At 38.4% G+C, this 26,683-nt stretch overlaps 3 protein-coding genes and 1 pseudogene across 4 annotated transcripts; 3 read left to right on the forward strand and 1 right to left on the reverse strand.

The window, feature by feature from the left end:
* Positions 1-912: 912 nt before the first annotated feature.
* Positions 913-3,904, reverse strand: LOC133733974 (uncharacterized). Of its 2 annotated transcripts, XM_062161636.1 has the most exons (5): positions 3,743-3,904; positions 2,697-3,375; positions 1,889-2,620; positions 1,654-1,801; positions 913-1,059 (listed from the first exon to the last, which is right to left on the reverse strand). In XM_062161636.1, exons 2-4 carry the CDS (start codon positions 3,336-3,338, stop codon positions 1,703-1,705), a joined length of 1,473 nt encoding a protein of 490 aa, XP_062017620.1. In that variant the 5' UTR covers positions 3,339-3,375; positions 3,743-3,904; the 3' UTR covers positions 913-1,059; positions 1,654-1,702. The 2 variants fall into 2 exon arrangements, with proteins under 2 accessions (XP_062017620.1, XP_062017619.1); XM_062161635.1 differs by lacking the exon at positions 913-1,059 and having other exon boundaries at positions 1,403-1,801.
* A 1,901-nt stretch (positions 3,905-5,805) lies between these two features.
* Positions 5,806-9,195, forward strand: LOC133730354 (dehydrodolichyl diphosphate synthase 2). The gene is made up of 4 exons (XM_062157964.1): positions 5,806-5,833; positions 6,525-6,685; positions 6,814-6,881; positions 8,627-9,195. Exons 1-4 carry the CDS (start codon positions 5,806-5,808, stop codon positions 9,072-9,074), a joined length of 705 nt encoding a protein of 234 aa, XP_062013948.1. The 3' UTR covers positions 9,075-9,195.
* Positions 9,196-9,287: 92 nt separating this feature from the next.
* On the forward strand, positions 9,288-11,220 carry LOC133734167 (pentatricopeptide repeat-containing protein At1g12300, mitochondrial-like). Its single transcript, XM_062161804.1, has one exon. The coding sequence runs from the start codon at positions 9,407-9,409 to the stop codon at positions 11,186-11,188; it is 1,782 nt and encodes a 593-aa protein (XP_062017788.1). The 5' UTR covers positions 9,288-9,406; the 3' UTR covers positions 11,189-11,220.
* A 4,767-nt stretch (positions 11,221-15,987) lies between these two features.
* On the forward strand, positions 15,988-17,970 carry LOC133733770 (putative pentatricopeptide repeat-containing protein At1g12700, mitochondrial; annotated as a pseudogene).
* Positions 17,971-26,683: the final 8,713 nt, after the last annotated feature.

A 26,683-nucleotide genomic window follows, 5' to 3' on the forward strand; every position in this document is an offset into this window, starting at 1 on the left:
TAACTTCTCCAAGCCTCGTACTCGCTCCCACTATCGTGAAATCATTTCTAAAAATCCACGGAAATTAATTTGGATTTTTCGGGGTATTACATTTATTTTTGTTCCTTGGTAATTACATTATTCCTTTTTGTGTGTGTGGGTGTGAACAATATTCGACTATAGAAGTGCTAGTAACAGAATTCTGAATGCTACTCGTCAAACAAGTTTAACTTCTAAAACAACTAATTAAAAAATAAAATAAAAAACCATGGTCATCATGTTTAGACCTTCAATATTTTGAACTTCCCATTTCAGTTTTAATCTTAAGGTAGAACAGACAGTCGTGTTAAAAGAAATGGTGAATTGATTTTGTGCAAGCCCTTTTTTTTTTTTTTTTTTTTTTTTAAGGTAAATTGCAAAGATTGTCAATACAGGAAAGGAAATCAAGACCAAAACATTTTTAACTACTAAAGCTACAAGTCTTCACATGCTCATGTGCTTCAAAACATGATTGGGTTGGGTAGGACATGACAAGACACACAAATGAGCAAGTTCAAAAAGGAGCTAAAGAATGGGCCATGTTTTCTAAGTTCGGATTTTTCGTGCAAGCCAATTGTCACCGGAAAGGGACCAATTGAAAACCTCGCCGATCACTTGGCTGACCCTGTTAACAACAATGCTTGGTCATATGCCACCAACTTTGTTTCCGGAAAGTGATCGAGGTTAAGGACTTGAGAGAGAGAAACATTTTGTGTGCATATTTGTTGTGAAGTCCACGGAGATAAATACTTGGTTGTGACTGGCTAAGCAGTAGAAAGCATGCATTTTAAATACACCATCGGATAACATTTGGCTTAAACTATAAGCATGCCGAAGCCAAACCCTCTAACATTTGGCTTAAACTATAAGCATGCCGAAGCCAAACCCTCAGTGAAGGTAGTGCAAACACATTATCCATGTTGGTGGTTCTGTTTTGTATTAGATAACCAAGCTTTCTTCATTTCTTACTTGGGGCTGCCTTTTGAAGGCATCAGTGAGAACAGAATCACCAACAAAAGACACCGCCAACAGACGCAAAGCCTGCAACAACAACACCGAGCAAAATAACTGGAGGAAGTGAATGAGATGGAAATTTTAACAAATTAAAAAGGCCAAGTTGTTTTAGGATGATGTAATGTGATCTGTACATGAGAAGCAAGTCGTATTTAAAAGGTCAGAATGATGCAAACTGATCTTGTACATGAGAATCAAATCCTATTTTTAAGGTCAGAAATATTGTGTTGTGAATCAAGTCAATCAACACAACACAATCCACACCACTATTTCTAGAGAGTGAGGTGAATTGCATCTCATATATAAGTGACTGAAAAGAACAGAGATTTCCTTCTTTGAGCATATCATGGCTAGCTGATCAAGAACCATCTAGAAACAAAGGTACTTAGATACGATTAGAACACAACTTAACAAGTCTTAAGTTATCATAGCCAGTACAAGTTCATATTTACGTACTAATGAAAGCAGAGAGAGCTCTCAAGTCTTGACACAATAGCAAAATACATATTCTTACAACACAAAGTTACGCAACGAAAACATGACCAAAGAGTTCGCACCCAAATATGCAGACTATGCAGGTCGCTACAAATGGAAGTTGTTCTTAAAAACCAAAACGCATACTTAATTAGATGTAGTAGCAACAAAAGCAACTCCTCTTCTTAAGCACTCCTCATTGCTCTCGCTTAATTGATGGCTCCTGTGGCTTCCGTAGGAAAGCATTGGTTAGAACTGAGTCAGAAACAACAGAAGCCACCAAAAGACTCAAAGCCTGCAAAGTTGACAACAATTTATAATAAATTGATCAGCCTAGCTAATGGCTTAAATTAGAGTGTAAAGAAAATTTTATTAAACTCACCTCGTTCTTTCCAACATGCACAGTTCGATCCTCAATATCAGTGAAATGTACCTTCAAATCATTAAGAATAGACAGTTGAAAGATTGGAGATACTCGCCTTATATCCAAATTGTCAGCTACTATGAAAATTGCTGGTTCTTTTAAGAATCCCTGAGCACTTGTATCTTTATCACCGTGGGATTTGGGGTCCAAAAATTTAACTTTAATTGCCTGAGATGACAGGTTAGAAGGGATAATGGATCTATCAGAAGTCAACTTACGATCAAAAAACATATAGTATTCTGCCTCCTCAATTGCTAAAAGATTGTTCTCATAGCTGAACCCAGGAATAAGTTTGGGATTGCATAGCAATTCCTTGTGGTAATTTGACTTAAAAAATTTCACATCAAAATCCAGGACACCCTTGCACAACTGATCAATACATCCTTTCCAAGGGGAATCCAGCATCTGCTTTAATATAAACCCAAGTGGAAGAGTCAAGAAACTGAAGATCAAATTAACAAAATCCTCTCCTACTTCTGCGTAGCAAACCACATTCTTTGATTTACTCACTACGAGCTTGACAGAGATGTTTTCTTTTTCCTCATTTATCGAGGCCCCTGAAACTTGAGATTCAATACATTTTCCTTGACTGAAATTCACACCACCTAATTTTGGTACAGGATTAGGCTTCAGCAGAGTTTCAGTGAATGGCGTTTTGGATACAAATGAGCTCACAAGCAAATTCAAAACCTGGAAAATACTTTTACATTAGAAACCATGGCACAGGTATAGTACTAACAAAAACTGAGGCATACTAAAAAATTACCTGCTCGACTCCAATATTAAAAGTTAGCTCCTCAGTGGTATTGCTATTCGTGGCTCCAAGCTTGGTAAACAAGGAAATGTTAGCTGCACTTAATGGGGGTATCACTTGTAAATCATCAGTAATCATAAACCTGGCTCCCTCTTTTACAAAGACCCCTCCAACTTGAGAATCATCCACTGAAAGATTTACTTGAGAATTCATGGCATGGGGACGGTAGCAAGGCAGTACACATGAAGGGCAAGTAGCCGTTGCATAATAACTTAACCAGGAGGAATGAGAACTATAACCACAGCAGAGAAACCGTGTTGGCTCAGCATCGTCAGTAATTTTCAATTTGAGGTTCTTGCAATGACAGTTAGCTACACTGTGCGGAAGCAACAACATGTCTCTACATGCATTGGACCTGAAAACCTGCACATCAAGCTTCTCAATACTCTGATACAATTTGTTCATGCAACCTATTTCCAGTGGTGTTGAATGGTCGCGGGCAAGCCTGACAATTTTTCCCATTGGTAATGTCAAAAAACTGAAGAGAACATCAATGAAATCATTATCTGCCTCTACGAAGATAACTCTGTTTCTCCCCTTGTCCACTAATGCCTTCAAGCTGATATTCTTCGCATCTGATACTCCTTGACCCATGGAAGATAAGATGTAAATTCAGCTTTGTTATTGTTTCCTGGTACAAATTAACTCCATGAGCAATTGGTACAAGAATATATGTTGTTTCTTGCTTAAATTGAAGCGCTGAAGATGATCGAGCTTGAAGTTAAGCTCTTACATCAGATAAAGACTAAAACACAATAAAGAAACAAACAGGAAAAACTAATGGTTTTTTAGGGTCCAAAATCTTAAACTAAAACTACTACACCTCCTAAAATCTTTGCCAAAGAAAAAAATAAACCTCCTAAAATGTCACATGCAAATACGGAATGTTGACCCAGAAAGAAACAGAAACATTAATTAGGACTCCTGAATGGAGTCTTTCTAAACAAAAGAAATAGAGAAATACCATACACAAAACTTGTTCTGTTTTGGGAGCTTACCAATATTGAAAACTTTACTACTCTCCAGGCTGCGGCAGTACTTAGAGTTCTGAAACCTAGGAGAGAAAGGCTACAAGGTAGTAGTATTTCAGAGATGAGCCACTCCCAGTGATAAAACTTTGTTTGCTACAATATGCTCTGAATCACTCTCAAATCTCAATACAAGAAGAAGAGCATATATGAGTCTGGAAAAGCCATCCTCCATGTCATGGCACACCACTTTAAGCTTTTCAAAAGGGAAGTGCTTTTTCTTTTTTGAGTGCAAAAGGGCAACTACTTAACGAAGAAGAAATTTGTGGCATTGTAGATTTCTGATTTCTCTTAAAATACAAGACTGGTTATTGTTTGGGTTTGGTGATCAAAGCACATTGCAATTTCTTTCTACAAGTAGAACAAATTGACGAAAATAAATGAAATCATAGAGTTCGTAGAAAATCGAAGTAGGGACTGAGCTTTGAACTTCCAAGAATGCTATACGTACAAAGGTACAGAAAACACATGACTACTCCAAGAGAATACAGGGTCAGCTGAAAGTAATAAAAGTAAATCATGAAAGCAGGAGCCGGCCATTGCATGTTATGGTCCACCATTTTAGCTTTTCGAAAGGGATTCCTTAACTAGGTTGAAACTTAGGGTCCTGCTGTGACCTGCAGACTTTAAAGCAAAGAGGATTACATAGGAAAGGCAAGAAATCCTCTTTAATTTTCTCCATCTGTTGTGCATGATTGTATATATTTTGTCCTTGGTGGACTCTCCTTGGCCAAATTCCATTTGTGTGGGGATCAAACCCGTGGAAATGGAAGTCCTGGATTTTAGAATTAAAAGGAAACCTCCTAATATGCTGGTCAACTCTATCATTTTCAGAATGAAAAAATGACTGACCTGGATTTCTGATTAACTTGTTAGGTTCTTGAGTACATTTTCCTGCTCAGACTATTGCTTCTATTATAGCTACTGAAGATGCGATGGATTTGTGGTCACTTGGTTCTGTATTTAATTATTTTTAGGGTATATGTAGGGCTAAAGAGAGCCTAAAATTTGAACATCTAACATTATGCAATATCACAGGACATGAACATCATACTGTTAGGCGACATCATCTAGAAGCAAATGTTCTATATATCAAAACCAGCTAAATGCATGCTCAACCCGCCAACATATAGAAATGAAAAAGGAAATCAATAAGCATGAGAACCGTGCACTGAACTAGAATTAACCACAGATAATTCGTTTATGCATCCTTCCCCATCCACATTTGAGGTTGATGTGCACTTCTACAGTTGTCATGTGTTGTACTTAGTCATACAGTTGAACAACCAACTCTGATACCATTTATCGAATCTTGTAGGTTTGAAGATCCAACTTAATTAAGAATACATTGCACTTAGTATTCTCGCACAACATTTTAAATACTGCACAATATAAAAGGAAGACTTGCTTACATGCGTATACAATGACAGAATCACAGTCACTGGTGTTGTGAAGCACATGATTATAACTGGTGCTTTATGCAAATAACAATTGTTGAGTTCCAGTATCAAAACTCAAAAGCTTCATCTGACTCTTACATTAGATAACTGAATCTGGTAATTGCTCGCTCTTTGGCTGCCTAAGGAAGACGCTGGTGAGAGAAGAGTAAAAAAGAAAAGATGTTACTAAAAGGCGAAAAGCCTGCTTTGGTCATTGTTCGCTCTTTGGCTGCCTAAGGAAGACGCTGGTGAGAGAAGAGTCACAAGGAAAAGATGTTAACAGAAGGCGAAAACCCTGCAGAAATAACAGCACAACAGAAAACAACAATTACAGTATTAGATAACACCCAGCCTATCCAAGTAAGAATACCTGAACTTTCAAAATAGTAATGCAGAAGGTAAAATGCAGTCATTTGATGTTGAAGTACCAAAGAAAATGAGTTAGGTGCAATATGATGACTATATTGAAATGACAAATAGAAAATATAAGCAATAACTGACTTCCTCCTTTCCAACCTGAAAATACCAGATAGAACAAACTGTTTATGGTGATATTTATATATAGCTCTACTTTGATTGCTTTATGAATAAGAAATGCACTTCAAAGCCAACACAACAATTGGTAACACAGTGTAAACCTCTCCACTGAGGAAACTTCGCTGCGTGACTTGTAACGTAGCCAACACGAGAAAATAAATCCACTATGAATCAATGAGTTTACAGTACACAAGTAGTGATGTTCATAACAATCACATTCACTAGCAACACAGCTAACTTGATTTACAACTTATCTAACTTTCTTTTCAATCAACACTATATCTAAAGAAGGCCGGTAACATGAAACAGGCCCAATTAGAATAACCCGACCCGAATCTGTTTCGGGAAGATATTGTGGTGCTCATATGGCTTTTGAATTCGCGACTCGGAACAGTCCCAACTCTCTCTCTCTCTCTCTCCTGCAAACTATGAACTCTGCAAGTGAGAGCTGTGCTAAGCTACAGTCCCAGCAGGAAAATTTCGAAGCTTGAATCGTATCGCTGACCGGGGATATATAATGCTATTCCTGCGCTGGTTCCCTATTCCAATCCAGCTCAGCTCTCACTCAATCCATTTCAAACCCCAATTGCGTGTCTCCAGCTCACTCCACAACTCTGCCGCAACCGCAACGGATTCGGCCTCGCTCCAGCACGAGGTCAAAGTCAAGGAGTTTCCAAATGACGGATTTGCCCCCGTCCGAGAAGAAGAGGCGTTGCCCGGGCGCTGGAGAGGACGGGAACGTGAGGTGGGCCAGGCGGGAACGTGAGGTGGGCCAGACGGGAACGTGAGGTGGGCCAGGCGGAGAGGGCTGCCGTCCTGGTCGGGTCACGAGGCGGGTGCCCGGGCGCTGAGGGAGTTCGTTGACCTCAGCCGGAAATGGGGGATTCGGGTTCTCACTGTCTTCGCGTTTTCGTGTGATAACTGGGTTCGCCCAAAGGTCAGTGCTTTAAACCCAAGAAAAGTGCTTTCTAGTTTCTGCTTTTTACAAAAGCACTTTGTTTTTTTTTTTTTTTTGGTCTGTGTGTGTGTGTTTTTGTGGAATGACTTGGTTTGGTTATAGTGTAGATGGAGGTTGATTTTTTGATGAGTTTGTTTGAGGGGGTGATCAAGTCAGAGATCAACAATCTTGACAGGTAAAATCTTGACCTCATCTCTCTTAAAATTTTCTACTTGTTTTAATTTCATCATGGTTTTGCTCAATTATGCTGAAAAGGGAATTTTGTGATTGGAGTGTTTGTAGCTTTATACCATTCTGCGGTACTTCATTTAACTACTTAAGAAAGATATGGCCTTATTAGACAAGAGGTCGACTCCCCTTGGCTTGAGGGGGACGCAAGAGGTCACCATGTCAGACAAATTTGGTTTCATCTTTGTTGAATAGTAAGAATCAAACTAGGAAATTGGCGCCAACTATTAGTTAGTTTGTTAGAAGAGCTGGATTATTTCTTGATCCATTGAGGTGGTCTTTCCAAAGCTCCTTATCTTTTCTGAAGCTGCCTTGCTTCCTCTATAAATGTAATTTACTTGATGATATCACAACTCAATTTTCCCAGTTCCATGTTTCTCTATATCGCTGAGCTACTGTCAAAGCAGCAGAAGAACAAATGGAAGGCTTAAATCATATCCCCAACCAGGATAATGATACCCTTGCACTTCCCTATTCCAATCCAGTTTAACTGCCTAGCTCTCTTCCCATCAAAACCTCCATGCTCCCAACCAATCCATCCCCAATTACATACTTCACACTTCTTCAACTCACACCACAACCCTCCCGCAACCACTACAGTTTTGGGCGGTCAAAGTCAAAGCATTTTCAAATGATGGATTTGCCCCTGTCCATGGAGACAAAGAGCCACTGCCAATAGGCCTCCAACACAAGTCAATGCCGAGGCACGTGGCGGTAATCATGTATGGTAACGTGAGGTGGGTGAGGAGGAGAGGGCTTCCATCAGGGGTCAGGCCATGAGGTGGGCGCTTAGGTGCTGAGAGAGCTCATTGACTTCAGCCGGAAATGGGGTACATTAGGTTCCCACCATTTTTGCGTTTTCTCTTGATAATTGGGTTCGGCCAAAGTTCAGTTATTTTAAACAAAGAAAAGTAGCTTTTAGTTGCTGTATTTCACAAAAGCAAGAAAAAAGTCATGTTTTCTTTTTGAAGTGTGTGTTAATGTGGAGCTGTGTAATGATTTGGTTTGTGAATACTGTAGATGGAGGTTGAGTTTTTGATGACTTTGTTTGAGGGGTTGATAAAGTCAGAAATCAATAGTCTTGCCGTAGATGGAGGTTGAGTTTTAGATGAGTTTGTTTGAGGGGTTGATAAAGTCAGAAATCATTAGTCTTGCCAGGTAGCACTTGATCCCATCTCTCTTCAAATTTCTTTAACCTGGATACATGAATTGTTACTTGTTTTAATGTATCATATTTTTGCTTATCTATGCCGAAAAGGATTTCTTTAGCCCCTGGTTCGTGAGCAAGATTGGATTTAGATTAGTATTAATGATTGGATCAAACTAGGAAGCCTAATTCTACTTGATATTGTTGCAAGGTTGGACAAAAATGGATGATAAATCTTGACTTGTTTCAGTATTTGAAGTGTTAACTCTGAAACTTCCCTTTACCTAGTTTTATCTGGTCTGTACTATAATTTCTCCTTTGAACTGGTTCTGGTGACACTATTTGCAATCGCGTGGTATTGGATGTTATTTGTTAATTGTTGATGGTATTGGATAGACAAAGTTTTTAGTTTTTCTGATTGTATGGCTTGCTGGTGTGGTATGTGAGCATGGTAATGTGCTTGATTTTTGTCATATTTATCTAGCTGTACTCTATCTCGATTTTGCTATACTCATATTGGAAAGCATCTGATTTTGTTATGACAGGGAAGGCATTCGAATATCAGTCATTGGGGATTCGTCAAAGCTCCCCGATTCTTTACAGAAACTGATAAGTGAAGCAGAGGAGAAAACAAAGGACAACTTTAGACTCCAACTTATTGTAGCAGTGAGCTACAGTGGGAAATATGATGTAGTGCAAGCATGTAAAAGCATTTCTCAGAAGGTAAAAGACGGCCTCATTCAAGTTGAAGATATCAATGAAAGCGTCATCGAGCAGGAACTGGAAACTAATTGTACTGAGTTTCCCTACCCTGATCTACTCATCCGAACCGGTGGCGAACTTAGAGTCAGTAACTTCTTGTTATGGCAGTTGGCCTACACAGAACTTTTCTTCGTACCAGCTCTTTGGCCTGATTTTGGGAAGGCCGAGTTTGCAGAGGCCTTGATTTCATTTCAGCAAAGGCAGAGACGTTATGGTAGACGAGATTTATAGGATTTTTTGTAACTGTACATAATTTATTGATACTGCATGCCTATTGCTACGAAGAACACAAAATCATCATCTAGTGTTGAATGTACACCAATGATTAGTAATGCATCAGATTTTGGAGGAAATGGGCTGAGGTTGTAGTCTCAGAGGTGGGTGACGTCAGTAACCTAAATTAACGTATAATAAATATGTGGACCAAAATCGCAATGCCAAAAATACAGGGATCGAAAGGCAATTGTACCAAAACCTTTGTGGATCGCATTGTCCCAAAATGCCGAAACGGGACTCTTTAACATAAAAAAAACAGTGAAATTGTCAGTGTAACCTTCTAAGAGATGCCGAAGATTATTCCGACATGTGCCTCTTCTTATTCTCGTTGCAGAACAAGGGGTATGCCTTTTCTTCACTCTACTCCTCCTCTTGTTGCTTTGTTTCATTCTCAATCCCCAAAGCCAACCAAATCTAGAGAAAGCCAGCTAGGAAAGCCCAGAGTGAGTAATGTTGAGGATGCCCTGAAGGTGTTCGATGAAATGCTTCACTCGCGTCCTCTGCCTTCTGTTGTCCGTTTCACTCAGATCTTGGCTCAACTTGTCAAACTGAAACACTATTCATCAGTCCTCTCTTTGAATAGACAAATGGGTCTCATCGGAATTGCTTCTGATACTTATACTCTAACCATTGTCATCAATTGCTACTGCCATTTGGATCAAATGGGGTGTAGTTTGTCTGTCTTGGGCCAATTCTTCAAATCGGGTCTTCAACCAAATGTTGCAACCTTCAACACTCTGATCAACGGTTTTGTTCTCCAAAATAGAGTGGCTGAGGCAGCAAGACTTTTCAGCAAAATGGTCGGGGGAGGTCATTGTCAGCCGGATGTGTTTACTTTCAACACACTAATAAAGGGCTTTTGCAAGATTGGAAACAACAGTGCAGCTTTTCAGTTACTTGGGAAGATGGAAGAAAGAGGATGCGAGCCTGACATATTTACCTTTAACACCATTATCGACAGTCATTGTAAGGATACACTAGTTGATCAAGCATTGAACCTCTTCACACAAATGATTGGTAGAGGTATTGCTCCAGACGTTGTCACTTACAACTCTTTGATTCAAGGAGTCTGCAAACTAGGTCAGTGGAAAGAAGCTACAAGGTTGTTGAATGAAATGGTGAGTCAAGGTATATTTCCGAATGTACGCACCTTCAATGTCTTGGTTGACGCACTTTGTAAGGAGGGGATGGTCGTGGAAGCCAAAAGTGTGGTTGACATGATGATTCAAAGAGGAATTGAACCTAACACGATTACATATGGTTCCCTCATGGACGGTTACTGTTTGCAAGGAGAGATGGACAAGGCGAAACAAGTTTTTGATCTAACGGTTAGCAAGGGCTCCATGGTTAATGTTCAGTGTTGTAACATATTGATAAACGGATATTGCAAGGGTAAAAAGATCGATAAGGCTTACTTGATTTTCAAGGAAATGCATCATATGAAACTTGTTCCTGATACCATTACTTATACTACTCTTATTGATGGTTTTTGCAAAGTGGGGAGAATACAAGAAGCAGAAAAGCTGTTCTCTCAGATGCAAGGTTGTGGCCAACATCCAAATATTCAAACTTATGCTGTTTTACTTGATGCCCTATGTAGCAACCAGCAACTTTCTGAGGCAATAGAATTGCTTAGAGGGATGAAGGACAAAAAGCTGGAACTGAATATTGTAATTTACAGTATTATTATTGAAGGTTTGTGCAAAGCTGGGAAAATGGATTCTGCCATAGAGGTCTTCTCTGGTTTGTCATTGAAAGGAGTACAACCTAATGTGAGGATATACAATATAATGATTCATGGATTTTGTAAAGCGGGCTTATTAAATGAGGCAGATAAGTTGCTGGGAGAAATGGGAGAGAAAGGCTGGTCTCCAGATGGTTGGACCTATAACATCATTATCCGAGGGTTGTTAAATAACAATGACACATCAAGGGCTACGAGACTTATGCAAGAAATGGTAGAGTCAGGTTTCTCTGCAGATGCATCAACTATGGAATTGATAGCTGGTTTATTGTCTAAGGATATAGTAGATCCAGCTTTGTTGCCATTGTTAAACAAATCATTATAAAGTTAATTTGAGTATTAGAACCTTAAAAGGTACTTTGAAGCTGATGTACCTTTGGCAACCTTTGATGTGTTATATATATATATATATATACACAGCCCTTCTTGGCTGCAGACGTCCGTTCCTAAGCTAAGGAACGAATTTCCAGTTTTGACCAACTTTTCGATCACATTTTCACATCTTAACCGTTCAGTTTTTAGGTATATATGAGTAGATCACTTCTGCAAATTTTCAGCCAAATTGATGATCGTTAAGGCATCCAAAACTGCAATTTACCATTATAAACACGAACGGTTCCGGTTCGACAGATTCGGTTCGTTCATGTAAATTGCAGTTTTGGATGCCTTAACGATCATCACTTTGGCTGAAAATTTGTAGAGATGATCTATACATTAGGATCTAAAAACTGAACGGTTAAGATGTGAAAATATGATTGAAAAGTGAGTCAAATATGGAAATCTGTACATTTTGCTTAGGTACGGATATCCGCACCTGAGCAAGGTTGTATATATATATATATATATATATATATTTGATTCTCCATCATTTGAAAACACAATGTCATTTCCTATTTGTGATCCAAATTTCAGCACTTTAGTATTGTCATATCATTATTTATATAAATTGGAAGTTCCATTTCTATTAAAATATACTAGCTTTATCTGTTACCTATGATTCTATGAATATGAGTGAAATGAAAACTGTAAGCTGCCAGTTTAAATGGTACAATTTTCAATATGAATTATGAGGTATGAATAGCAGATTAGCGGTCTGTGGACATAAGGTGATTGATTGCCTTTCATTGTTTTATTGAGATATTGAGCTCAGCAGGATAGCAAAGACAAAGTTGATGAAGCAGTAGTCATTTAAACTTTAGAATTGTAGGATATATATATATATATATATATTTTTTTTTTTCTTTTTCTTTTTGTGGTCTGAAGAATGTATATTTTGCATTTTTTGTTGACTTTGATATGATACCTGGACACATACAGAAATAGTTCGCATAAGTAAACTTTCACTTAGAATGCATAGCTCCTGCTCTGTGCCTCTGTATTTTTATATTTCCGCATATCTTGTTGACAAAGTGTGCCTGTAAGTTTTATCTAGGCAAGATGAAGATGGCATATTTAACTGCAGGGGCAGTAAGTATATTTAGCGCATTATCTGATATCCTCATTCAACTGGTAAGACAAAAGGAAAGTGGTGGAGTTTTCTAATCCATCAGGCTTTGCCATGGAACATTTACTTGATTTGCACAGCCTTGTTTGCAGGGCTCTCGGCGGTGATCATGGATGGTGATGTGAGGTTGAGTCATGAGGCATCTGGATGGGCTCAAAGAGAGCTTGTTGAGCAATGATCTGTGCTGGAAATGGAGGTTAGGGTTCTCAACAATTTTGCGCTTTCTTATGATAATTGGCTTTGTTCCAAGGTTGGTTGTTAATGATAATGACAATGCATTTGAGTTTCTATGTTTCAAGTTATATCTGTGGGGAGCTGTGTTGGTTGTACCCTCCTCCCTTCTCATTTCTTTAAATTTATCATATATTTTGCTCATTTACATAGAAAAGTGAAGTTTCCTCTTGATGGGAAAGTGCAATCTCAAAGTTTTTGAATTGGAGTGTTTGTGCATAAAGCCGTTATTATTTAGTCGAAAGACCTATTAAGCGGTGGAAAACATTTCGCCTTTCCAAGGAATAGGGAGATAATTGTAAGTAACGTTACTTCAGAAGATAATATTGCTTCCTATAAAGCGTTGGAAAACATTTCACCTCTCTAAGGAATAGGGAGGTAGTTGTAAGTGTTTGGGAAAGCTAAGCCACAGGAGAAAATCTGAACCTGTTTGATTTCTTGCTTTGGTACTTCAATTATATATCTAAATGTGTATATAAATGTACTAGGGTGATTTTTTTTTATATATATATTTTTTTATGAGTTTGTTTGAGGGGTTGATTAAGTCAGAAATCAATAGTCTTGCCAGGTAGCCCTTGACCCCTTCTATCTTCAAATTTCTTGAACCTGGATGCATGAGTTGCTGCTTGTTCTAATGTATCATACTTCTGCTCATCTATGCTGAAAATGATTTAATTTTCCACATCAAATTGGGGACGATCAATCTGTATAGGCTTGTTGGGTTTAGATTGGGAGTGTCTGTAGCTTTATGCCATTATTGGTTACTTATATAAGCACAGAAAGACGATAAGGTCCCTCGAGGCCCTGGTTGGTGAGCGAGATTGGATTAGATTAGTATTAAGGACTGAACCTAAATCTAATCATGATTTTGTTCAAGGTTGGAAAAAAAAACAAAAAATTGGCTGATATGACTTGTTTCAGTATTTCAAGTTTTAACTCTTTAGACTTCTCTTTACGTAAGTTCCTCTGTCCTGTGCGAAGACTTTTTTCTTTGAAATGGTTCGAGCGAGTATATTTGTAAATACCTGGTAATGAGTGTTAAGTTGTTAATAGTTGACAAATATTTTCCGAAAACTGACCAGAAATCAAAAAATTTATGTGCTCAATGTGAGAGTGGTGACTTGCTTGATATTTGTGAATGTTTATCTAGTTGGACTCAATCTCGATTCAGCAATACTCATACTGTCAACCAATAATTTTGTTATGACAGGGAAGGCACTCAAATATCAGTCATCGGAGATTGGTCAAAGCTCCCCAATATACTGATAAGTGATGCAGAGGAAGGAAAAAAAAAAACACTTTAGACTCCAACTTATTGTGGCAGTGAGCTACAGTGGGAAATATGATGCAGTGCAAGCATGCAAGAGCATTTCTCAGAAAGTAAAAGACGCCTTCAGTGATCAACTTGAATATATCAGTGCAAGCATCATCAAGGAGGAAACTAATTGTACTGAATTTCCTTACCCTGATCTACTCATCCGAACCGTGGCGAACTCAGAGTCAGAGCCTCAGAGGATGTTATGACTAATGAGTAATGACAAGCTCTGAATAAGAAATGTTCATAACATTATGTAACACTTAACAAGAGTATCCACCCATCTTAGCTTGCCAATCAGAGCCGTCTCAAAAATTTTCGAGGCCCTGTGCAAAATTAAAAAGTGAGGCCCTCTTTTTGCGGTCGTGTATGAATATGCCATTAAAAATTTTTGTTATATAGAGAAAATATTATACAAAATTATTTTTTAGATTAAAAAAATCTTTTATCTTATATTACCTTTTCACTTCTTGAAAAGAAAAATTCAGACTAAAGCTTGTTACAAAAATTTCATTAAAAGAAGCAACATTACAATTGAATTATCAAAGATAAATACAGTATGGGCCCTGCAGTATCCACCAAAAAATAAAACCAGGAAAGTATGGCAAGGGAAGGAGGAGAAGGAAAAAAATAAAAAGGGTAAGGGGGAGAAGGAAAGAAAAAAAAAATTGAAGCAAGTATCCACCAAAAAATAAATCCAGGAAAGTATGGCAAGGGAAGGGGGAGAAGGAAAAAAAAAAAAAAAGGTAAGGGGGAGAAGGAAAGAAAAAAAAAATTGAAGCAAGAGACATGCAATGGGGGGGGGGGGGGGGGGGGATCGAACTCCTAAAGAGGAGGAAAAACAAAGGTTCAGTGCCACCTGAACAACAACTAGATTATGCGTTGAGGCTCTTCTCTATATGTGTTAAAGCTTCTTAGAACTTGAAGTAGGGCTCCAAAATTTGGGGGCCCTGTTCTGTCGCTCATGTTGCACTTGCTCTAAGCCGGCTCTGTTGCCAATCACGAAAATGTGGTACAAACTAGATACTAGAAACGTCATAAAAGACTCTTAGAAGCTCGTTCAAACTCATATTAGTCATATAGGCTCATACCCAACATAAAATGAAATTAATAATTAACTAGCTCATTCCCTTTTGAGTTGGAGCTTGTACCAACAATAGGCACTTTCAAACTGTCCTTCTAAGCAGTCTTCTTTGTCTTCCCGGTCTCATCAGGCGCTGTACTCTTCTTCTTCTTCTCCCCATATGGCAGGCTTGTTCTTGCTACTAGCAGGATGGCCTTGCTAGTAGTAAGAACAAGCCTGCGAGCCTCAAAGAAGACTGCTTATTGCTAGTAACTCAAAATACCGAATGAATTATAGTTGAGTGACTATTTATAAAATTCTTCCTTCTTTTTCTCACCTCCAATGATTTTCTAATTTTTCCTCTTTTATTAATAAATTGATAGATTACAAGGGCATATCATAATTATCTCCTAAAATATCTCTAAACTTGTTTATCTTTATGTTTTAATTAATTCTTTTAAAATTCAACCCGCTCACACGGGGAGGTTTTTCTACCGTTTCTTACCAAATGAAAAAGAAAAAAGAGTTCAACGATAAACGAACTTGTGGGAAACAAATCTATTAAAACGGAACTGAGCTTATTCAAAGGGCGTGCACCAGATTGTACCGTTGAATCGGCAAAGCTTTCCGTAGCAAATCTATTCGAGCTTGCAGGCATTGTCGATTTGGGTATCAGAAATGCTTAAGATGATGCGCAAATCAGTTCGGGGTTTCTCTTCTTCTTATTCTCATTGCAGCAGGAGCAAAAGTCCCCTTGTAGTCCAGAATTACATGGCGGCCTTTGTTCATTCTCAGCCCTCAAACCCAACCAAGTCTAGTGAAAGTGAAACCCTGCGAGCCTCAAAGCCTAGAGTGAGTAATAATATTGAGCATACCTTGAAGGTGTTCCATGAGATGCTTCACATGCGTCCTCTGCCTTGTGTTGTCTGCTTCAATCAATTCTTGGCTCAAATTGCCAAATTAATTAAAACATTATTGGGCAGTCATTCCTCTGTTTAAACAAATGGGTGCGATTGGAATCGGTCATGATGCTTGTACTCTCAGAATAATCGCAAATTGCTACTGTCATTTGAAACAAGCTGCGTTGAGTTTACCTGTCTTGGCACATTTCTTCAAACTCGGCCTTCAACCGGATGTCACCACCTTCGCCACTCTAATCAACGCCTTTCTTCTTCAGACAACTAGAGAGGAGCTCGGGACCTCAAACCCCAAAATCAATTACCTTGACTATGCCTTGAAGGTGTTCGATGAAATGCTTCAAAGGCGTCCTCTGCCTTCGGTTGTCCGTTTCACTCAGATATTGAGTCAACTTGTCAAATTGGAACACTATTCTGCAGTAATCTCTTTGAATAGACAAATGCTTCTGTGTCGAATTGCGCCTGATGACTATACTCTCAGCATTATCATCAATTGCTATTGCCATTTGAATCATATGGGGTTTAGCTTATCTGTCTAGGCACAATTCTTCAAATTGGGTCGTCAACCAAATGTCACCACCTTCAACACTCTGATCAACGGCTTTGTTCTCCAAAATAGAGTGGCTGAGGCTGTACTACTTTTCAGCAAAATGGTGGAGGGAGGTCATTGTCAGCCGGATGTGTTTACTTTCAACACACTAATAAAGGGCTTTTGCATGATTGGAAACAACAGGGCAGCTATTCAATTACTTGGGAAGATGGAAGAGAGAGGATGCGAGCCTGACATATTTACCTTTAACACCATAATCGACAGTCATTGTAAGGATACACTAGTTGATGAAGCATTGAACCTCTTCACAGAAATGATTACCAGAGGTATTGCTCCAGACGTTGTTACTTACACCTCTTTAATTCAAGGAGTCTGCAAACTAGGCGAGTGGAAAGAAGCTACAAGGCTGCTGGATGAAATGTTGAGTAAAGGTATCTCTCCGAATCTCCTCACCTTCAGTGTCCTGGTTGATACATTCCGTAAGGAAGGGATGGTTGTAGAAGCCAAAAGTGTGGTTCAATTGATGATTCAAAGAGATATTGAGCCTGATGTCATTACTTACAATTTGCTTGTGGACGGTTACTGTTTGCTAGGAGAAATGGACGAGGCCAAAAAAATCTTCGATCTGATGGTTAGCAAAGGCTCCATGGTTAATGTTCAGAGTTGTACCATATTGATTAACGGATATTGTAAGGGTAAAAAAATCGATCAGGCTTACAAGATTTTCAAGGATATGCCTCTTAGGGGACTTGTTCCCGATACCATTACTTACAACACTCTTGTTGATGGTTTTTGTAAAGCAGGGAGACTACAAGAAGCAGAAAAGTTGTTCTCTGAGATGCAAGGTTGTGGTCAACTTCCAGGTGTTCAAACTTATGCTGTTATACTTGATGGCCTCTGTAATAACCAACAACTTTCTACGGCAATTGAATTACTTAGAGAGATGGAAGGCAAGAAGTTGGAACTAAATATTGTAGTTTACAATATTATCATTGAAGGTTTGTGCAAAGCTGGGAAAATGGACTCTGCAATAGATGTCTTCTCTGGTTTGTCTTCAAGAGGAATACAGCCTAATGTGAGGACATACAATATAATGATTCATGGATTTTGTAAAGGGGGCTTATTAACTGAAGCAGAAAAGTTGCTGAGAGAAATGGGAGACAAAGGCTGCTCTCCAGATGGTTGGACCTATAACATCATCATCCGAGGGTTGTTGAAAAACAATGAAACATCATGGGCTATGGGACTTATTCAAGAAATGGTGGAGTGTGGTTTCTCTGCAGATGCATCAAGTATGGAATTGATAGTTGGTTTATTGTCCAAGGATATAGTAGATCCGGCTTTGTTGCTCTTGTTGAAAGATTCATGATAAATTATAACTTGGAACTCTTATTGCTATTGACTAATTCTAGCTAAATTGATAAGCTGCTAGTTATATGGTGCAATTTCTGTAGAGCAATAGTGTTATGAGTTGATGACCCTTGAACCTTAACTTTGGATGTGTTATATATTTTATTTATTAATCCATCAATTGAAAATACAATGTCATTTTGTATGTGATCCTGACTTCTTGCATTTTACGTAGTCATGTCCCTAGCTACCCAGCTTGGCAGATGCATTAGTATTTTACTCATATCTAGCCAGATAAACTTAGCAGTACTACCATTTGAAGAACAAACTTAGCAGTACTACCATTTGAAGAACTGTCTTACATTTGAGGCTAATAAGTAAATATCTATTACAAGTTGTGTGAAATTAATTCCTAGAATTCTACATAGGTTACCTGCAGAGGCTATTAAGGAAGTGTCTCTTACAAGACCTGGTAAACTCGTTTATCATCTTATGATGCATTCTAAGTCTATTATTTCTTCATATCTTCGACTCATCTAACTAGTTGTGATTGCAGCTGCTTTTGCAACAAAGGTTTGTATTAAGTTTACTCTAGCTTGGCAATTCACCTTGCAGATAGCACAAAACTTGCATATTTTACTACAGAGTCAAGAAGTATATCAGGAGCAGTATTTCACATTCATTTGGGTAGAGAAACACAAATCAGCAGTGTAATTATTCTCTCTTTCCAGTCCAGATGTGGGATAATTCTGATACCCTGAACGGAATAGTTGCTTTACAATTAAACAAACTAGTGTGATTTTTGTTTCAGGGTAAAGGAGGTGCCAATACTTATAATCTTTACAATATTTTGTAATTAACATCACAAAATTCTTTATTCAATAAGATCTGATCTTAGTTTGTACATTTTAAGCTAACCCTTACTTGCTTAGGTCCCCTGTTTAGTTCTTCAGAAGATTGCTATGTCATGTATTATCCAGAGTGTTTGGCTCCAAAACCAGTTGGCTTGCAAACTGTCTCTTTTGAGAGAGTGATTGCGCAGGCGTGCCAGCACCGCGGGGTGCAGTCGTTGGGGTAGTCCCTTGACCTGACTTCTTCTTCAAGCGCTGTGGACGAGGAGAGCACCAACCTCGTCACAGGGTTCTTCTCTAGCCTTTCGGAAAAGGACTTTTGCCTTACGGATAAGGACTTTGGTCGTGGTCTCTTGCGTTCACCGAATCGATACTTAGTGTTGTAGACTAAGCAGAGCAATCACTGGGAAGTTTGGAGAAAGCACGGGTTGCGCTAAAGCGTGACTTTAGCTTCGCTGGGTTGCGAGGGCGTTACCCTTGCTTCGCTGGTAGTAACGGTGGCGGTTGCGCTCACAGTCGGCTCGCTGGGAGACTGGGACTGGAAGTGCGGTCGCCGGGTTGGTCTGGTGATGCTGACAGTCGGCTCTTGGAGAGACTAGGACTGGCGCACGGTCACCGGGTTTCAACAAGGTTGAAGGTTTGCTCCGGGGAGGCTTTGTAATCGCCGGGATTGATTGATTTGAGAGAGAGATCTTTCTGTATCGTCTTTAGCCTCTATATATAGGCTGCTGCAGATTCTCCTTCCAAATAGGAATGCAATACTATATTTTAGGCCACAGTTATTGGCCTTGAATCAAATCAAAACTCTTAATAGTTTTGATATCTATCGTAGGCAATAAGTAATGATATTTGCCTCTGTCATCGCTAGAATATAGGCAAGAGTTAATTGCCTCTTGGAGTCCTGGATGTAATCTTTCTCTTGGTCGCGAGTCAAACTGCTCCACCTTCATGAAACCTTAATTGCATTGAAGACTTGCTCGCTTGCATGTGATTGGCTGGTGAATGATGGCCCACCATGCTATTTAATTGCATGAATACTCTTGAATATAAGTGGAGAAGTACAACACGTCGCCATGTTTAATTACATGGGGAATCTTCCTTACTTGAACCATGCATGAGCCACCATACATACATCATATATATATAAATATTCCTCTTTGACCACCATCAAGCATGATTGCATGCTTCCATATATGCCATTGCACATTAATTGCATGGGAATATATGAATATTTGCATGGCTCGCTTGCATGCCGCTGGTAGCGAAGGATAATGGCCCACCTTGACTCCTTCTTTAATTGAACCACCAAAGACCTTAATTGCAGGGGTGGTCTTGAATATGGGTAGAGAAGTATAGCCAGCTTGATCTTCGCGAGCAAACCGACTCGTCCGCATTCTTCCCTCCTGCTCAACCTTGGTAATCAAGCAAATAGATCATCATTAATTATCAAATATTTGATAATTAATAGTAAATCGATTAATATCCAGATTTGCTTTAAAATTGCTTGGCCTCCAAGTAGGCTTTATTTAGCCTCTAAACAATATTTTCCGAGCTTATCGAAAATAAATCGTTTGGGCCACGGATATTGGCCCGGTTCTCTTCGAGTCCCCCATGTAGGGAAAAAATATTTATTTTGGGTTCAAACACAGAGCATGATAACTGATTGTCTTTATTTTGGAGCATCTTATGCAGACCCCCGTGTATGAGATTACCTGAGCAGTCATTTAGTTGATCTGCTTGTCTAGGTCTTACGCACTCAGTTTAGTGAAAGAAAGCGCAACAATGAAAAGCTACACCAGTTTCAGTGGATGCATTATGGTGGAGCAGATTTCTACTGTTTTTTTAAATTATCTCCTAAAATTTTTACTGTTTTTTTAATTTATAGAAAATAATAATAAGAAGAATAGTTCAATGATAAACGACATCAAAACTGAAATAATATTTCCGACTCAAAAGCAAGCAACAGATTCTATCATTGAATCGGGAAACCTTTCTCTAGCAAATTAAGATGATGATGATGCGCAATTCAGTTCGGGGTTTCTCTTCTTCTTCTTCTTATTCTCGTTGCAGCAGTAGCAGCAAAAGAGGTATGTAGATAGTAGAAGCATGCATGTCACAGAGGGAGCGAGGGGCAGTCATCTTTGATGTTGTTGAGTAGTAGGCAAGCAAGGGATGGGATGCACTGATGAAGGTGCACCAACTTGATGATCAGCAAAACACAATGACATGGGTGTTTCAGAATCTGCCATAACATGACGGAATCCTTAGCACTAGTTTGGAAGTCTAATCTACTCTGAAGATGCATCAACTGTGGAATTGATAGTTGATTCATTGTCTAAGGATAGAGTAGATCCCACTTTGTTGCCATTGTTGAAACAGAACTTCCTTGGTACAACAAGAATAACTTGAAAACTAAGCTCCTTGCAGTTTCCTATTGCAGTTACCTTGGTTTGGACAACCTTCAGTTCGAAATGTAGCAACTAAATTTTACTTTGTCTGAGCTCTTGAGTTGGATTTGGAAAGCTAAGTTTGCGGAGGCATTGATTTGATTTCACTTTTTTTTTTCCCTCTCAATTTAACTACTTATAAATAACTTGCACTGCTGGAATAGAAGTAAAAAATTGCCTAGTTAAATTTAATTTTTAAGAAAAATGACCGTTACAATGGGAGATTCTCTAAAGTTACAAAATTTAAAAATGGACAAAGTTGGTATTGAGGCAAAAATACGGGGACGAAAAGCAATTTTTCCCAGAAATATTCATACCTCAGAGGAACAAAGCTCAAAGCCTCAAAGCCAGCAACTTTTTTTGTCGAATTAACAACAAAACTTTCTAGAGGGAACCGGCTGCTGAATCTGAGACTCTCAGAGATATGCTGAAGATGATGATGCGCCCAACGCCTTTTTCGTACTCTTCTTGCAGCACCACAAGAGTACTCATTCTAAATCCTCAAAGCCAACCACCCACATCTAGAGAAACCCAGCCCAGAGTGAGTAATGTTGAGGATGCCCTGAAGGTGTTCGATGAAATGCTTCACTCGCGTCCTCTGCCTTGTGTTGTCCGCTTCAATCAACTCTTGGGCCAACTTGCTAAACTCAAACACTATTCAGCAGTCCTCTCTTTGATTAGACAAATGGGTCTCCTCGGAATTGCTTCTGATACTTATACTCTAACCATTGTCATCAATTGCTACTGCCATTTGGATCAAATGGGGTTTAGTTTGTCTGTCTTGGGCCAATTCTTCAAATCGGGTCTTCAACCAAATGTTGCAACCTTCAACACTCTGATCAACGGCTTTGTTCTCCAAAATAGAGTGGCTGAGGCAGCAAGACTTTTCAGCAAAATGGTGGGGGGGAGGTCATTGTCAGCCCGATGTGAAAGAATACATGATGCACACAAGATCATATCACAAATCACATAACACACACAACCTGCACAAGAACAAAAACATTTATGCAGTACACCAGAAGCTTTCCTAGTCCCGGTAGGAGTAATCACCTGGATTGACACTTTCAATCCCTGCAGCCACAGCTTGTCCAAGAGCATTCATCGAGGTAGACATCTTCTGAGATCACGAATGAGTAGCTGCACAATGGAAGAAAGTCTTCTATGTTTCAACACCAGATGCTTCAGAATGGGGCTGAGAATGTATGCAAAATGCAGTGTTGAACATAGGGACTTTCTCCTCCTTATATATTGGCCAAAACTTATCCTCGGACTCATCCCATAAGGAGTCCTTGTTTTACTTCATGTTTATCAGTTTAGGAGACTTAAACTTATCACAAACACTTCATGTTAATCAGGTCATTAACAATGAGAGTCCTACTCCTATCAAGAGATATACATCTCGATAGGTGACTGGAATTAGAGTTATAATCACATATTTCTTGTTATTTATTTAGCTAGATCAATTGTTCTATTTACTTAATGCTTTTAGATAATGTTAAGTCCACTTAATTCCAACATTCTCCCACTTGGACTAACATTGTCTATTTGCAGAACAATTCAGCTAATAACTTGAATCAAACAACAACTGAAGTGTGCACTTGAAACATGTAAAAACTCATATCTCATTCAGCTCGGTCAAGTACATAAACTAATGCAGAATTCAGAACCAACTAAGTTTGGAACAAACACATTGGTTAAAAATCACTAACATCAGCTACTGTATTCACATGAGCTTTAAGTGATAACAAGAGAGCTATATGGCAAGTATATCTACCTGTAATGCCATTCTGCTCACAGTCCATCATAATGATTTTGATAAAACAAAATCTTGACAACAACCTCTAAACACCAGTGAACTTGTAGTCGTCCTTCTGTAACTGTAAGTCTATGCAAGCATAGCAGTTCACTTGATAACACACATATATTCAAAATGAAATAACTAAAATAAATGCCTCACACAAGTTAACTATCAATGAAATAATTTCTTTCTGGAATACCTCAATTTTATTGATAGATTGCAGATGCAAAATACAAGTATCTGAAAATTCAAAAAACCTGTGATGGAATTACTACACAGAAATAAAAATTCAAAAAATGACTCAACACTCCCACTGAACTCAAGCTCTCAAATCAGGTAATACTCCCATGTTCTCAGTATGTCTCTTAAAATTCACAACTGATAAAGCCTTGGTAAATGGATCTGCAAGTTGAGATTCTGTGTCAATATTCAAAACAGTGACTTCACCATGCTTCACTCTCTCTCTCACACTATAGTACTTCAAATCAATATGCTTGGAGTTGTTGGATCTCTTACTGTTCTTGCCAAAAAATACTGCAGCTTCATTATCACAGTAAATCTTAAGTGCATCTGACACAATCGAACTTAAAACATTGGTCTGCATTAAAAAGTTTTTAATCCATAACCCTTCACACATTCCTTCATAAATGGCTATGAATTCAGCCTGCATAGTGGAGGTAGAGACTAATGACTGTTTCATGGTTTTCCATGCCACAGCCCCTCCTGCAAGCATGAACACATAACCAGATGTTGATTTCTTTGAATCTGGATAATTTCCTGCAAAGTCTGAGTCAGTATAGCCAACTAGTTCCAACTGTTTGACTTGCCTATATACCAACATGTGAGATTTGGTCCTCTGCAAGTATCTAAGTACCTTTTTTCCTGCAGTCCAATGTTCTTGAGTAGGGTTTGATTGAAATCTAGATAAAATTCCAACTGCAAAAGCTAAATCAGGTCGAGTACAGACCTGTGCATACATGAGGCTGCCTATTAGTCTAGCATAAGGCTTGCTATCCATATTAGACATCTTCCCCCCATTTTTGGAATTTTTATTCTTTGACAGTTTGTCTCCTTTTGTCATAGGAGCTTCACCTGATGCACAAGTTTCCATCCCAAATCTCTTTAAAACTTTTAAAATGTAGTTTTGTTGAGATAAGCCTAATAAACCATGTGCTCTGTCTCTCTTGATTTCAATTCCCAGAACATAAGAGGCTTCTCCTAAATCTTTCATGTCAAAATTATTTGACAGAAAAGTTTTGGTGTCTTTAAGCAACTTAATGTTGCTGCTAGCCAAAAGAATATCATCCACATACAGTATGAGAAAAATAAAATTATTTCCAACTGTTTTCATGTACACACATTCATCAACTATATTTTCTGTAAAACCAAATGATGAAATCACAGAGTCAAACTTCTTATACCATTGCCTAGAAGCTTGTTTAAGTCCATAAATGGATTTCTTTAGTCTGCATACATGGTTTTCTTTTCCTGATTTCACAAAACCCTCAGGCTGCTTCATATAAATGACTTCATCTAATTCCCCATTTAAAAATGCTGTTTTAACATCCATTTGGTGCAATTCCATATTATAATGTGCCACTAAAGCCATTATAATTCTAAATGAATCTTTTGTGGATACAGGAGAAAAAGTTTCAGTATAGTCTATGCCTTCCTTTTGTGTGAAACCCTTGGCTACTAATCTAGCTTTATGCCTCTCTATGTTACCATTAACATCCCTTTTTGTCTTGAACACCCATTTGCATCCTATGGCTTTCTGGTTTGGATCAGGTTTAACTAGCTCCCATACTTTGTTTTGACTCATGGATGAAATCTCAGCTTCCATAGCTTTCTGCCATTCTTCAACTTCACTGCTTTCTAATGCATGTTTAAAACTCAATGGATCATTGTCTTCTGCAAGGACATCAATTTCTTGCAAGTAAACTGCATAATCACTATCCTCTCCATAAACTGGTCTTCTTTCTCTCTGGGATCTCCTAAGCTGAGGGTTAACATTTTCTAATTGCATATTTTGAGCCATATCAGGTGCTTGATCATCTAAGGCTACTGGTTCTACTGAATTTTGATTTTCAACTTCATTTTCTGAACTAACAGTTTGCATTTCATCTTCACGTATTAAGGGTAAAAAAATTTCTAAAGTCTCATTATCTATAATTTCTTCAAATTCTGAAGATAAATCTTCAAAACTTGTATTACAGACCACTTCATCTAAGAACTTTGCTTGATTTGTTTCAAAAGTCCTGGTTGTGTGATGAGCTGAATAAAATTTATATCCCTTGGATTTTTCACAATATCCTATGAAATAGCAACTCACTGTTTTTGGATCTAACTTCTGTGTTAAGGCATTAGGTGTTTTAGCCTCAGCTTTGCATCCCCAAACATGACAGTGATGCAAACTTGGCTGTTTTCCACACCAAAACTCATAAGGTGTCTTTTCTACAGATTTACTAGGTGATCTATTGCAAATGTAATTTGCAGTCTTAAGAGCCTCACCCCATAAATATTTTGGCAGACCTGAAGTACACATCATACTCCTCACCATGTTTAACAAGGTTCTATTTTTTCTTTCTGCTGTTCCATTTTGTTGAGGGTTGTAGGGAGTTGTATACTGAGCCTTAATGCCATTTTCTTGTAAATAAAGTGCAAAAGGTCCCTTTTGCTGGCCTGCTTCAGTATGTCTACCATAGAACTCTCCTCCTCTATCAGATCTCACTACTTTAATTTTCTTTTCAAGTTGCAATTCAACTTCAGTTTTGTATATTTTGAATGCATCAAGAGCTTGTGATTTTTCTGACAACAAGTAAATATAGCAGTATCTGGAGAAGTCGTCTATAAATGTGATGAAATAAAAATTTCCACAGAGTGTTTTATATTTGAATGGACCACATATATCTGTATGAATGAGTTCTAAGAGATTTTGACTTCTTAAGGCCTTTTTCTTTCTGCAGTTAGTCAATTTTCCTTTAAAACATTCAATGCAATCATTCAAGTCTGTATAATCCAATGCAGGCAAAATCTTATTTTTCTCAAGTGTTTTAAGTCTTTCTTTAGATATATGGCCTAGTCTCCTGTGCCATAGCTTTGCAGACTTATTATTGAATAGAGTTCTTTTAGTACCTGTAATGTTGTTATCTGCATTCATGTTTTCATTGTTCTCAATCAATAGAATTTCCTGCTTAATAACAGAACAATCCAATCTCAAATAATTATTTGAAAACATTCCACAACCAATGTATTCAGAACCCTGAAATAATTTTATTCCACTAAAATCAATAATGAGTTTGCATCCAATACTAACTAAAAGACCTACTGAAATAAGATTCCTTTTTAAAGAAGGAATATAATAAACATTGTCCAGAAAAATAAATTTGCCTAATCCTAAATCGATCTTCAGAGTTCCAATAGCCTTAACTGCTACCCTTGTTCCATTTCCCACACAGACCTGCTGCTCACTTTTCCTTGGTGCCCTCCTCTTTGTTATACCCTGCAGTGAGGTGGTAATATGAATAGGTGAGCCTGAATCTAACCAATAAGTGTGTGAATCTACATTTATAAAATTAACTTCTAGAGAAAAGACTGAATTAGGAAATGACTCACCCTTCTTGATCATCCAAGCTTTAAAGCCACTGCAGTCCCTCTTCATGTGCCCTATCTTTTTACAGAAATAGCACTTATACTTAAAGACTTTTCCAGCTCTAGCTTCTGCAGGTTTCCCAGCTACTTTAGTGATGGTGGTCTTCTTAGGCTTAAGTTTATTCTGCTTTTTCCACTTTGGT

The sequence above is a fragment of the Rosa rugosa genome, chromosome 2 (genome assembly GCF_958449725.1).
Source record: "Rosa rugosa chromosome 2, drRosRugo1.1, whole genome shotgun sequence".
In the NCBI taxonomy this organism is placed as follows: domain Eukaryota; kingdom Viridiplantae; phylum Streptophyta; class Magnoliopsida; order Rosales; family Rosaceae; genus Rosa; species Rosa rugosa.

Coding starts and splice junctions, on each gene's coding strand:
- LOC133733974 (XM_062161636.1), bottom strand. CDS start 3,338: ATGGGTCAAGGAGTATCAGATGCGAAGAATATCAGCTTGAAGGCATTA. Junction 2,621..2,696: donor TTAATATTGGAGTCGAGCAG/GTAATTTTTTAG, acceptor AGTATTTTCCAG/GTTTTGAATTTGCTTGTGAG. Junction 1,802..1,888: donor TGCATGTTGGAAAGAACGAG/GTGAGTTTAATA, acceptor TCAACTTTGCAG/GCTTTGAGTCTTTTGGTGGC.
- LOC133730354 (XM_062157964.1), top strand. CDS start 5,806: ATGCACTTCAAAGCCAACACAACAATTG. Junction 5,834..6,524: donor CAAAGCCAACACAACAATTG/GTAACACAGTGT, acceptor GAGGTGGGCCAG/ACGGGAACGTGAGGTGGGCC. Junction 6,882..8,626: donor GAGATCAACAATCTTGACAG/GTAAAATCTTGA, acceptor TTGTTATGACAG/GGAAGGCATTCGAATATCAG.
- LOC133734167 (XM_062161804.1), top strand. CDS start 9,407: ATGCCGAAGATTATTCCGACATGTGCCTCTTCTTATTCTCGTTGCAGA.